Below are 12,009 nucleotides of genomic sequence, written 5' to 3' on the forward strand. Positions count from 1 at the left end.
CATTATGCTGCACTTATCAATGTCCTTTGAGGAGTACGAGCATCATTGAAATAAAAAAGAAGTATTCTAGTATCTGTATTGCACTATCTGTATTCCCGAATACTTTTTTCTTCATATTGCAAAAGTATCTCCGAAATATCCCGTTACGGTAAAGGCAAATGTATCTCAGTATCTGTATTTTAGGCTTCCAGTCCATGTATTTCAATATCTGTATTCCGGAATACTTTTCCGCGTATCTCTGCCCAGCCCTGAGTGAAAGCATGCCAGTAGTAGAACAGGAATATAATGAATTAAATAGCATTGGATCGACTGGAGTTTAGAAAAAAAAGTTATCGAGTTCAGAATACATGACGCAATACTATTCTGGTCAGACGAAGTGAAACCGGAGTGTAGCTGAAAAAAATAATCGTTGTCGTCATTATTTACGTATTAATTTCAAAGGCGTCACATAATGGCCCGCTTTTTCATAGAGTATAGTAACTGCGTATTTTCAGAAAAAGTACAACGCCGACTTGGCGGCGACTGCTGCAACCTCGTAGTCGATGTGAGGTCGCAGCAGGGGATTGACGGCGTGCCAGGAGGCGGCCATGTCGAGGTTCGAATCCAAGTACACGGCGCCGCACAGCGCCCCGAATGCGTTGGCCAGAACTTTGGGCGGCACATTTGAGGGGTCGCCCGGGTAGTCCTGCGTAGAGGCGAAATATTTCAGCCAGTTCCACGCAGTGAAAGCCACCGGACAGCGAAGCTGCGAGCGCGCTAGTGTATGTGATTGGCCAGCGAGATCACATGGTATCGTAAATATATTCATAGTAAATTTGCGCCATAAACACGACCGCGCAGGAACTCAAGAAACACAGACATCTTAATTGTGTTCCTTGAACTTATGTTCCTGCCTGGTCGTGTTTTTGACGCCAAGTTTACTGTTCATATAGATGAACATGCACCAACTAGCCCAACAGCGAGTACGACACGGCATCGTAAATCCGCAGCTAAATTTGAAATGCGCGCGCTTACACTTTTCGAGCATCATCATCGACATAATCATCGTCATTAATACGAACATAATCATCATTTTGTCTTTATTATTTCTTTATTCACTCGCCCTCTGGTCACGTGACCTGCGTGACGCCTGCTACTATTACTATATACTGCTACTACTACTAGTATTTTACGACGACGGCGACGACGGCACAAGGTAGACTAAAACAGCTTAGCTCTAAAAGGCCCTGCGATGAAACTCGGCTAATTGGGCAGCTTATTTGGCGAGAGAAGTGGTAGGAGCCGTACAAAGGCATGAGCCGTCTACCGATACCTGCCAGGACAGGGCATGCGCGATCGCTCCGGCCTCCGCCACAACGCACTTACTGCCAAAGCCACGCAGCACCCCCCCCCCCCGTCCCTCTTTCGCCCCTTCCCCTCTCCGGAAAGACCCTTATGGGCCTTTCGCGCAATGGATGAGGGCCGGCGCGTTTCCTCTTCACTTGAGCAGCGGTCGTCGGCTGCCCTCGCATGTTTTCAGTCGCACATGGAACATATGGAGTGGATTAAGCGCGATACAACGAGGACAGAGGTAAATGAGGGACACGAACGAATATGTTTAACAGAATTCAACTCGCCGAAATGTTAGTTCTTCGACACATGGTACATACGAAACACGGTCAGTGTTATCGCCCTTGGTCTTCTACGAAATCTAACGGTGGCAGAAATGCGCCTGGAGTCTCCTATCATTGCTTTCGTAAAAGTGTTGTTCGTTGCCGAGACGTGACTGTTCAAGCTTCTGTATTAAACTTCCACTGCCAGAGGAATAACATCGCTCCGCGCGGTCGTATGTTCCATGTGCTAGTGAAAGCGCGCGAAGGCAGCCTACGATCGCGGCTCAAGCTGTGCGGAAACTTGCTGGTCGTCTTTTGTCGGGCGAAGTTTCCAGGAAGGGGGCGGGGGGGCTTTGTGCTTGTACAGCGCACGAAGCGTTGAGAATCATTGCAGAACGAAGGCGGAAAACCAGCAGCTAGCATCTGAAATGCTGAGATATGCTTTCTTTTCGCTCCCAAGAGAAGATGGCGGACGGCACTTGCGGCACTGCCGGCCGGTGGAACTCTACATCTTCAATATCCGCTGTTTAACGTCGAAAGATACGTACTCACTTCTCTTTTCAGGCGAAAGCCTTAGATGCCTCATCAAAGCGAAAATTGACCACTGGCATCCCGCGGCGTCGGCGTAAACATGAGTGATGCCAAATATCATCATCACGTTATGTCGTCACTGTGACATGATGGCGTCCATATGACGTCATATATGACGTCAAATGATGACGTCAAATCACACCGTCGCTTGTTCAAAGGAGGGACGCTCGCGGAGGCAGTGCAAAACCAGGTGAGGTGCAGAAAGCTTGCAATTCCTGCGATCCTGAAGACTAGCTGTGTAAAACCACTTTAGGTGTAGAATGCTTTCGGGGGTGGGGTATCAGATTAAGACAATCAACTGAGAACAAAAATAATCACGCCATATCCACGAAGCGAATCATGATTGAGGAGCTGGCTTGGAGAACATCGGGAAAACCCGTGAATCTTACGTACAAGTCCTCTATCATCATATGAGGACGTGACTCACGTTGTTATATATGCATATATGCACAATGTTTTATTAATTTCCATTTTTGATTATCTATATACAAAGTTTACAATTATATACACATTGATGAAGTATATATACAAGAAATATCCAAGAGCGTCTGATTCTCCATTGTCGACACTTGCAGACGCAACGCTCCTAACGTTCTTTGAATTTGAAAACTGCCCTGAAGACGCGCATGACAAAGTGACCCTAAAAATAGCTGTCCGACGCTCGCCTGGCTGTCGACCGCGTTCCGCGCTAGCCCTGTGAGAATTAATGGCCAGGCTAAAGGGAAAACACGACGCGTGTAGCGTTCCTCTTCGCTGTTCCACGACGCTTTGAATGAATGGATGCAGGTTACGGCGCGGGACTTCGCCCCAGCTTAAGAACCTAGCGAGCCAGCTCCTAAAAGACGACGATAGCTATCGCGTTCGCATCGTTTTAGGCGAATGCATAAGGGACACTGCAAGGTTTTGTTGTGTCCGTGTTTTCACGCACCCTACTTTTTTTTAACGCGAAAGTGTTTTATGTCAGGGTCCACCAAGGCTTTCATGACGTATTTCCGTCACGGAAATACGTCAGCAAAATAAACGCCATCAAATGGCAAAAAATCTAAAGAAAAAGTTCCGTTGACAGAAATGAACCCATGATCCCTCTGTCCGCGACGACGGCTGGCGGGCGTTTAGCCCACTGAGCTACTGCCAAACACATAACGGAGGCTATATGAACGCGCGTTTTATCTTGCACACTTTCCTTTCACACTGCTCTTGGATCGATTGATGCTATGAGCGTCCCCTTTATAACAGGGCGGTGACATGTGTGTCACCAGACTCAAAAAAAAAAAATTGCCCCGTTGATACGACCGTCCCATTCGGCGCGTTTCCAATAGGAGTGTAATTTCGTCAACGCTTTAACACACCGCGAGGTGTTTGGGCTTTAGCCCAAGTCTCGCTCATAGCATTCATCCATGTCGAAATATAGCTCTCCGACGCTCGCCTTGCTGTCGCTCGCCCTGTGAGCGCCCTGTGAGAATTAACGGTGAGGCTAGAGGGAAGACACGACACGCGTAGCGTTTCTGTTCGCATTCCGCGAGCGCATATCGAGTATCGGTGTTTATTATGTGCTTGTTGATGTCATATTTGCTCGGCATTCACCATATGCGGTGTCCACAAATAGGTTAAGAACTTCAGCTACCGCAGGGGTAAAATCATGATCATGGACGTTATTCATCGGTATACGGAGATGTGGCACTAGGCGTCAACGTGAGTGCGTCCACATCAAGCGGTGCTATGGTAAACAACAGTAGACATTGTACAAACTCTCGTATACCAATGCACTATAAACAATCAACTACTTCTGTGAAGACGCGTTTCACTTTCTTGTTATACCAATGCCCATGACAGAGGGATCAGCCATCTTTTTTTTTTTTTGCATGAATAATCGTTACATGTTAATGCATCCTCGTTCGGTACCTACCGCGTTCTCTACGCTGCGAACGTATTTGACGATGTCGTCGTTGAGACGGGCGCAGCCGGTGCGAAGTAGCCGGTGCCACCCGTGGCGGACGACGGCGAGGCCGAACGAATAGTTCGCGACGACGTGCGATCTTGCTTCGTCAAGCGGGCGTGGACACAGCGGCTCTATGCAGCCGTACAGCTTGGCAGCCAGGAAGTACTTCAGCATCGCGTCGCCGAGCGCGTCCATGGGCTCCATGCTGGCCGTAACTATGCGCAGGGACGCGGGCAGCGATCCGTGGGTGAACGCCATGAGAAGGAAACCCTGCAGGCATTACGTAGAGGGACGTCACAAGCTTCGAATAGTGGCATCATAAAAGCTATATTGCAGCAGATTTGCTGGTAGGCTAGTTAGTGGCGCCTGGTGACGCACAGCGCGGAGAAACGGCACGCTATCACGTAACGAGAAAATTAAGAAGACACAGGACAGAGTGCAGAGTTCTACCTGAGTCATTGAATGCTCTGGTTCTACTGACGGTTTATTTTTCGGTCAATTGCATATTTATGGGAATAGGCTGTCAATATCAGACAAGATAACTATATGTTTCTTTTTGGTATTTTATATTTTATGGGCGTCCTTAGTCAAACCTTCGCCGTCCGTTGGCTTAACGCGGGCATGTCATGAACAGCAGCGCTTGCAATGCTGCTTGTGTTCGAGCGCGGCCGTGAATGAGCATATAGTTGGCCCATAGCTTAACATAGTGTCAAATAAAGAGAAATGATACAACACAGAAATAATTCTAAAAGACTTGCAAAACATAGAAATACCTAGAAAGGCATATATAAGAAAAATAGAAAGGCTGAGGAAATGGGGCATAAGCTTCGCTCTTTCGACGGCTTTCGCGGAGTGGAGCTGGCTACATTTTTTGAAAACCTCCTCGGTTCCCATCATCATCATCATCATCATCATCTTCATCATAATCAGCCTGGATGCGCTCAGTGCAGGGCAAAGGGCTCCCCCATGCATGGAGGAATGAATACTAAGGAGAGGCCCTATCGTATTTCAATGCATAGCGAAAAGTGTGGAGGAAGTGACGTCAGATTTATGGGGCAAACAAACCGGTATGGGCCAAACAAAACAGCAGACACCCCGCGGAGTGCTCTCCGCGGTGGTTAGTTTCTGCGCAGATTTGTAGTCCCGGCGTAAACTTAGCGCGTATTGTGCGGTTCGCACGCAGTAAAATGTTGCAAGAAGACGTTTACCAGGCTGTTCGTGCGTGGCAGGCCCGAGCGATGCGTGCTGAAATTCTTCGTGGAGCGTTTTTGTGCAACAGTACAGAATACCGGTACGTGCCGTGATCAAAAACGTTCAGCCCCTGCATCATCGTATTCGAACTCACCTAGCAGTGACTTACGCGTTCTGCTGGGCGTTAGGCCTTCCCTTTCTCGTAGCCCGATTTCCCGATCTGTTGCTGGATTAGCGGTTCTTTGTTCGTGTATATGGAGTGAGCGCAGTAGCTATTCTGCGCAACGCCAACCTATAGTTGACGTAACTTCACGTCGAAAAGAGAACACCGCTGTATTGTATACGAGATCGTGCACGTAAAGTTTGTAATTCCAGTACGCGCACAACAAGCACGCAGCGAGCGCACACCGCACAATACATACATCACGTAGTCCGATAACAACAACATAAGTTTATTGCCCTTTCGTTGAACGACACAGCCTCTAAAAACGTACGATGCCTTCGGCGCATGTTATGTACGACGCGTCAGACGCCAAAAACAAAAGTTCACGTGTGTTCTGAGTTGACACAATGAGTAAGAAGCAACAGAGCGCACATCCGGGAGCTTCGCATGCAAATACCATGCATTAGTGATCAGCAATGAAGCGAACGTGTACGCACACATGAAAAGTGACACCCGGTACTGTCCGCAGTGCACGCGATTTGCACTGGGTATACGCAACAGCTGGGGCATTGCGTTGCTTTCCTAAAGAACACACACAAGGAGCAGCATGCGTGAATCAACTGCGCCGCGGCCCCACTGGCACGGCGAAGAAAAAAAAAAGGCTCGAATCGCGCATGCGCTTGCAAACGACACGACGGAAATCGCGAAATATTTCGAGGCTCCTTCGCTAGGAGGCGATGCGGGTGTTTGCGATGTGGAGGCTTCATGAATGCGACGTCAGGGCTAGAGCTGTGCACGGGCCGTATTTTCGAGCCCGAGCCCGGCCCAGGCCCGCTGACTTTGTCGAAGGCCCACCCGAGCCCGACGGCAAAGGGCTGAGAGCCCGCCCGGCCCGGCCCGTCGTACAACAACACAATCCCGGGCCCGGCCCGGCCCGGCCCGGCCCGGCTTTTTGAAGGTTCGCTGTGCACTAAGCACATCGGCTGTACACCAACAAATAATGTAATAATTATGCACGTGCATATAAAAAATACTGCGACACAACGGTAAACGTTTTACGTACCAACATGCAACAAATATTTTATTTGCATTGCATAGCTGCGACAGCGCGGCATGCACTTTTGCTATACAAGTAGACGGCCTCATGCCAGCAACAATGGAGTTCGCTCGCCAAAGCCGTCACGTGTATGGGGTATGCCCATGTAAGCATCAGCTTGCACGAAGGCGATCTACGTCGGGTCGCTGGTCGCTGTCGCGTGCATTTTCACTCATATGGGATTTGGCCTTAAATCTAACGCGAACAGTTGCGTGGCGCCGTCACTAGCTCAGGTGGTGTTACTTTTCTGTTTGTCGAAGTGCAAAAGAGGCAGTGCTTTACCTGCTCTTCTTTTGTTTAAAGTAGCGAATGGAAAGGAAAAGCGGTAAAGGGCGGTTGCGGAAAAGGCGCTGTATGCGTGCTGGAAAACAATTCCCGCTCATTCTCTATACTTCGGCCTTGAGTCGGCCTTTGCGCCGGGCCCGAGCCCGGCCCGATAAAACTCCAAGTAGCCCGAGCCCGGCCCGGGCCCGAGGTGATAATACGTCGGCCCGCCCGAGCCCGGCCCGCGGGCCGGGTCGGGCTCGGGCTTTCGGGCTACCCGGAGCCCGTGCACACCTCTAGTCAGGGCCTCTCCTTATTTTTCCTTCCTCCATGCCCCCATGTTTCGCCAATCAACGCGGTCCTGTGCTTGCTGCGGGCACGTAATCCCCGCACAGTTATTAATCATTTGCCCACCTAACAATCGAATCCCGGTCTCGGTGACCGCATTTTAGACGCAGGCGAAAATGCTCGACGCCCGTGTACTTAGCTTTAGGTGCACGCAAGGAGGTTGAAAAAAAACTTCTGGAGTGGAGGCGGCGCGCCGCCGCTGAAGCCGACGACCGCCATATTGCTCCAGGCAGAAAACGTGACGGTCAACGCTTGAGCCCGCGCGGAAGTTCCACAGATGGCGAATTTCGCCACTCTTTGGGTGACAAGCGAGTGTTTTGGATGTATCATTTTTTAGACTGCGATCCACTCGATAACCACATTTACAATTTGACGAAGATTGTCAAGCTGTACATAAAAAACGCCGGGCCTGCACGGAGTGCGCAGCACAGTCACAGCGAAAGCTGGCGGCCTTTTAGAGACCGTTCTAAACTCTCTTGGGGAAACTAATACAAGTACACTCGCCAGGTACCCACTACGCCGCAAATCATAATTTTTGTGAAGTAGGGAAGCAATCACTATGCCATTATTCGTCTTTCTGCGGATAAGCGAGGTACCCGCCGCTACACATCTGTAAGGCATTCTGTGAACTTTGTTGATGCTTCCTGTGGCTGATGACCATGAAGAATTATGGTTGGGCCTTTTGTAATGGACTTGAAGCAATTAACGATCTGGTCACTCGTTGCGCATGTAGCATTGTGTGACGCCTGGTCGTTATTTTACTCTTGTGACACGCTATATTACCCATTTAACGCGATTCCTTGCCCGACAAGACGCCCGTGAGGATGTTTTTGCAAAGGAGTTCAGGTCGCTAGCGTGGCTCTGTCGTACAATACTCGACTGCCACGCAGAGTACCCGGGATCAAATCCCATCTGAGCCTATTTATTTATTTCATTTTTTTCTTATTTCGCGCTATAGTAGTTACGGACACCGGCGGCGGCAGCGGACAACTATCCCACTGCCGTTGTGATCTGATAACAGGTTTCGCTGTAAAATCAGGCTTCACCACATTTCAAAAGATATCAACCGGAAAAAAAATTCGGCAGATCCCATGCGTTTTGGGAATCTGTTTCATGCGAAGCAGTTAGCGAGTACCTCTATGCTGTATTTTATGGTTTTGAGCCCTAGCGTTACGAGGTGGATCAACGTGTTTTTGTAAGTGTAGGAGCTGTCTCCACATCGTAGGCTTACCAGGCACGTCGACAACAATGGCGTTTAAAGGGTAACTTTATGGTGCAATGTAACGCCAGCCCTCACGTTAGAGTACATACGTCAGTATTACCGAAACTAAGTGCACATTATGGTGCAACCATGTGGATATCATACGTAACTGTCGTTAATGTATTCCTCTGGGGTCGAGCAATGTTGCAATACTTGCTGAAACTTAGGAACATAAATGTAATGTTTATTACACTGCTATAAAAGCGGAGCCAACACTGGAACCACAGACGTTAATCTGATATGACGCCGGTATCGTAGAAGTACATACGTACTGTGCATTGCTTTCTTGCAAAATTAGATAGCCAGCACCACAACCACACTTGACGTTGCACCGACATTACGCCTGCTTAGGCTGTTTTTCCAAACCAGCCTATAGACCTGACGTGCCTCTGTGGTAGAATATTTGATTGCCACGCAGAATACTTGGGTTCGATTCCTGCTGTGATCCTAATATTTATTCTTTCCATTCTTCGGGTCAACGCTGCCGATGTCGGTTTTTCTTAACGCTCTCGCATTGAAATTGCTAATGTCTGTTTTCACCGTTCCTGGGTAGATGTAAACTGTCAGTCACCTGTGGCGCATAACCATACACCGCGGCCAGTGGTAAACGGCTATGTGCCACACGTGTCTAGTGGAAAGAGTTTGACGACGTACGCGACAGGATTTTACCGTTATTCATGCCATGGTCCGACAGCCATATTCGTCAAATCCTCTTACCTTCCCATGCCGATTTTGGTCTACACCAAGTTAACTAGGCGATCATGAGAGCATCCAGGCGTAGGCGGCTAGGTAGATAGATTCGTAGATAGAAACGCTGAATGTGCCAATGGTTTGCTAAGAAACGCTTCGCATTTAAAACTCTCAGAGCGGAGTAAGAACGCGGCTGGCAAGGACTGTTATGTTAAGAAATTTGTAGACAAGCGTAAACAAGAGCTGCAGCAAACTGGTCAACTAGTCTGCTTTTGTATCTTTTCTTTTGCTGTATGTAGTTTTTAAGGGCACGTGTTTCATACGGTTAGTTTCGTGACTGTCTGCATTATGATGCATTATGAAGTTATTTTGAATTTGTTGCTTTATCGATTCACGTATAAACCACACTGTATATGCTTCTTTTTTCTTTTGAAATTGTATAAAAGCCGGGGATGAATAAAGTTTTATGTACCACTTATTTACTCCACCATGTGCTTCATTTCGGGAATGCTGGGAGCGAATTCTACGTGTTATAAGGCACGCTTCAGCCCATGTATTATGGCGTAAAAAACTGCCTTCTTCAATCTTGCAGGACAAAAACAAATTCGGCCAAATAAGTGACACTAATTATCCAGTCCTCATGCTGAAATGCCCCCTCGGAAGCTCACAATTACGCTGGCCGCCCTCAAGCTGCGCTGCCTCTTGCCTGGAGCAACATGGCTGCCAACCGGTTTCCCAGGCTTCACCCGCTCGCGTGGGCGCGCATAGGGGACCTCAAATCCAGAAGTTTTTTTTTTTTTAAATCTCCTTGGGTGCACGTTAAGGAACACCGGGTGGTCTAAATTTCCGGAGCCCTACACTGCGGCGTCTCTAATCATCATATCGTGGTTTTAGGACGTTAAACCCCAAGAATTATTATTAACTTTCTATCTCACCCTCGCTCGCTTGCATTCTCTTGGAATCCAGTCTGTTACTCTTAATTAATGACCAGCGGTTATCTTGCCTACGCGCTACACGCCCTTCCCGTGCCCATTTCTTCTTCTTGATTTCGACTAAGGTATGTCCTTGACATTCGTTGGGGCCCATAGAGACTCCCACAAGTGACGCCGTGGCGGCACCATTACGTCCGCGTGAACCCTTACCTTGTCTCGGAAGTTGTATCCGACGAGCTGCTCAACTTGCTCGTATGGCTGGGCCGCCTGCAGTAGCTCCGGGTCACGAGCATCCCACTGCTCGCGAGGAACGGGACGCGTCCACTCGAAGAAGCCAGCAACTACCTTGGACGTTTTCATTACGCAGGGATCGTTTGACGCGTGTCGCCGAGAATCGAATAGACGGCTGCGCGAGAACCGACTGCGGATAAGCGACGAAGATGAAGTTGATACGAGGCGCGGAATCCCCTGCATTGTGTATGAGCCATACACAGAAGACAACAACAAAAAAAAAAGAGATTGGAGGAAGATATGATGTAGATGTAGATGTAGATCCTGTACTGCTGGCTTCTGATTGATGGAAGAAATAGTAGAAGAAGACGTTTATATTAAGCATTCTGAAATTAATTAAAAATGTATCAAAATGTAACATATCCTTCCCAATTCGTTCTGCTTATATGCAGGGAGCTGTCTGGTCTGCTCGAGATTGCATAATTTCGTTAATATATTAACTAGTATTTCTTTTCTTTCTTTTTTCTTTCCATTCCTTATTTAATTTCTTTTTTTTATTAGGGTAAGGCGGGGCAAAACACGACAAAAATGTGAAAATAGTGAATATCTTTCTTTATTTCACTCGTTACCATAAAACGTCAACACAGGAACTATCTTTGGGGTACAAGGTATGTGCTACATAAATATGGCCATGCTACGACTGTTCGAAATATTATTTTAAAAGAAACAAAAAATGCACCACATGTCTCACTTTGTCCCAACCTGTGGGGCAAAACGAGACGCTGCGTGAGGCAACACGAGAGAGCGTGAAAAAATTTTATCCTTGGAGTTCTTGCAGTACAAGCACTTCAAATTCACTCCGTGGGCCGCCACGCAGTCTTGATGTGCCCAGTCATTGCACTCCACGCATTGAATCCACACAGAACCCGGCGCTGTGCTGCTCCGAAACTCCTGAAAAGCATTCAGTGCTTTTTTCATGTCGTTTTCCTCCCAGGAAACTCTAGATTATATTCTCTTGTACGTCCGCACCATCCTTAAGAAAAAGATGTCATATATAACGAGCGTAAATAATTCAATGCCTTTTTGCCGCGTTTTGCCCCTCTCACATGCCCGAATTCAAAAAAATTTCCCCTTTGGCGCACGGCACCAAATGAACTACTCTTTTGATGGTATGCAGCTAGTAGTATAAAGTAACAACATAAATAATTACATTGTTGTACTGATGCCGGAGTAGCTTCATGCACGGATCCGAAAATTTGGCCGAGCAGAATTTCGCTCCTTTTTGGCGGGTCACGAACACGCTGAGATCAGCCGCGCAATTTTTCCCGCGCGAGCTCTGTGAGCAATCATCAACATTACCACATAAAATGTCGAAACTTACCGGCACCTATCGCTGATATAGAGAAACAAAGAAAAGGTACTTTTTGTATTAGCTATAGATGGTGGCAAAGTCAAAATGTCGTGTTTTGCCCCGTGTCTCATTTTGCCCTGCCTTACCCTAATACGCATTCTTGAATTTGCCATCGACATTTTACGCTAAGCAGTCTTGGCCAATTTCCTGAGTGGGTATATGCCGTGGTATTGAGGAAAAAACAAACACAAAAACCTTAATGACATATTAGGCGTGCCTTTGACACAGTTAGCCACATGCGTGTTTTGTACGGAATATATATTCTAGGAATCAAGAAACGCCTGCTTCAATGGATTTCAG

At 47.8% G+C, this 12,009-nt stretch overlaps 1 protein-coding gene across 1 annotated transcript; it reads right to left on the reverse strand.

Moving 5' to 3' along the window:
- Positions 1–490: 490 nt before the first annotated feature.
- LOC119374929 (uncharacterized) lies at positions 491–10,427 on the reverse strand. The gene is made up of 3 exons (XM_037645163.1): positions 10,278–10,427; positions 4,090–4,392; positions 491–685 (listed from the first exon to the last, which is right to left on the reverse strand). Exons 1-3 carry the CDS (start codon positions 10,425–10,427, stop codon positions 491–493), a joined length of 648 nt encoding a protein of 215 aa, XP_037501091.1.
- Positions 10,428–12,009: the final 1,582 nt, after the last annotated feature.

This window comes from Rhipicephalus sanguineus, chromosome 1, assembly GCF_013339695.2.
Source record: "Rhipicephalus sanguineus isolate Rsan-2018 chromosome 1, BIME_Rsan_1.4, whole genome shotgun sequence".
Taxonomy (NCBI): domain Eukaryota; kingdom Metazoa; phylum Arthropoda; class Arachnida; order Ixodida; family Ixodidae; genus Rhipicephalus; species Rhipicephalus sanguineus.

Coding starts and splice junctions, on each gene's coding strand:
- LOC119374929 (XM_037645163.1), bottom strand. CDS start 10,427: ATGAAAACGTCCAAGGTAGTTGCTGGCTTCTTCGAGTGGACGCGTCCC. Junction 4,393..10,277: donor GATACAACTTCCGAGACAAG/GTAAGGGTTCAC, acceptor TAATGCCTGCAG/GGTTTCCTTCTCATGGCGTT. Junction 686..4,089: donor TTCGCAGCGTAGAGAACGCG/GTAGGTACCGAA, acceptor GCCTCTACGCAG/GACTACCCGGGCGACCCCTC.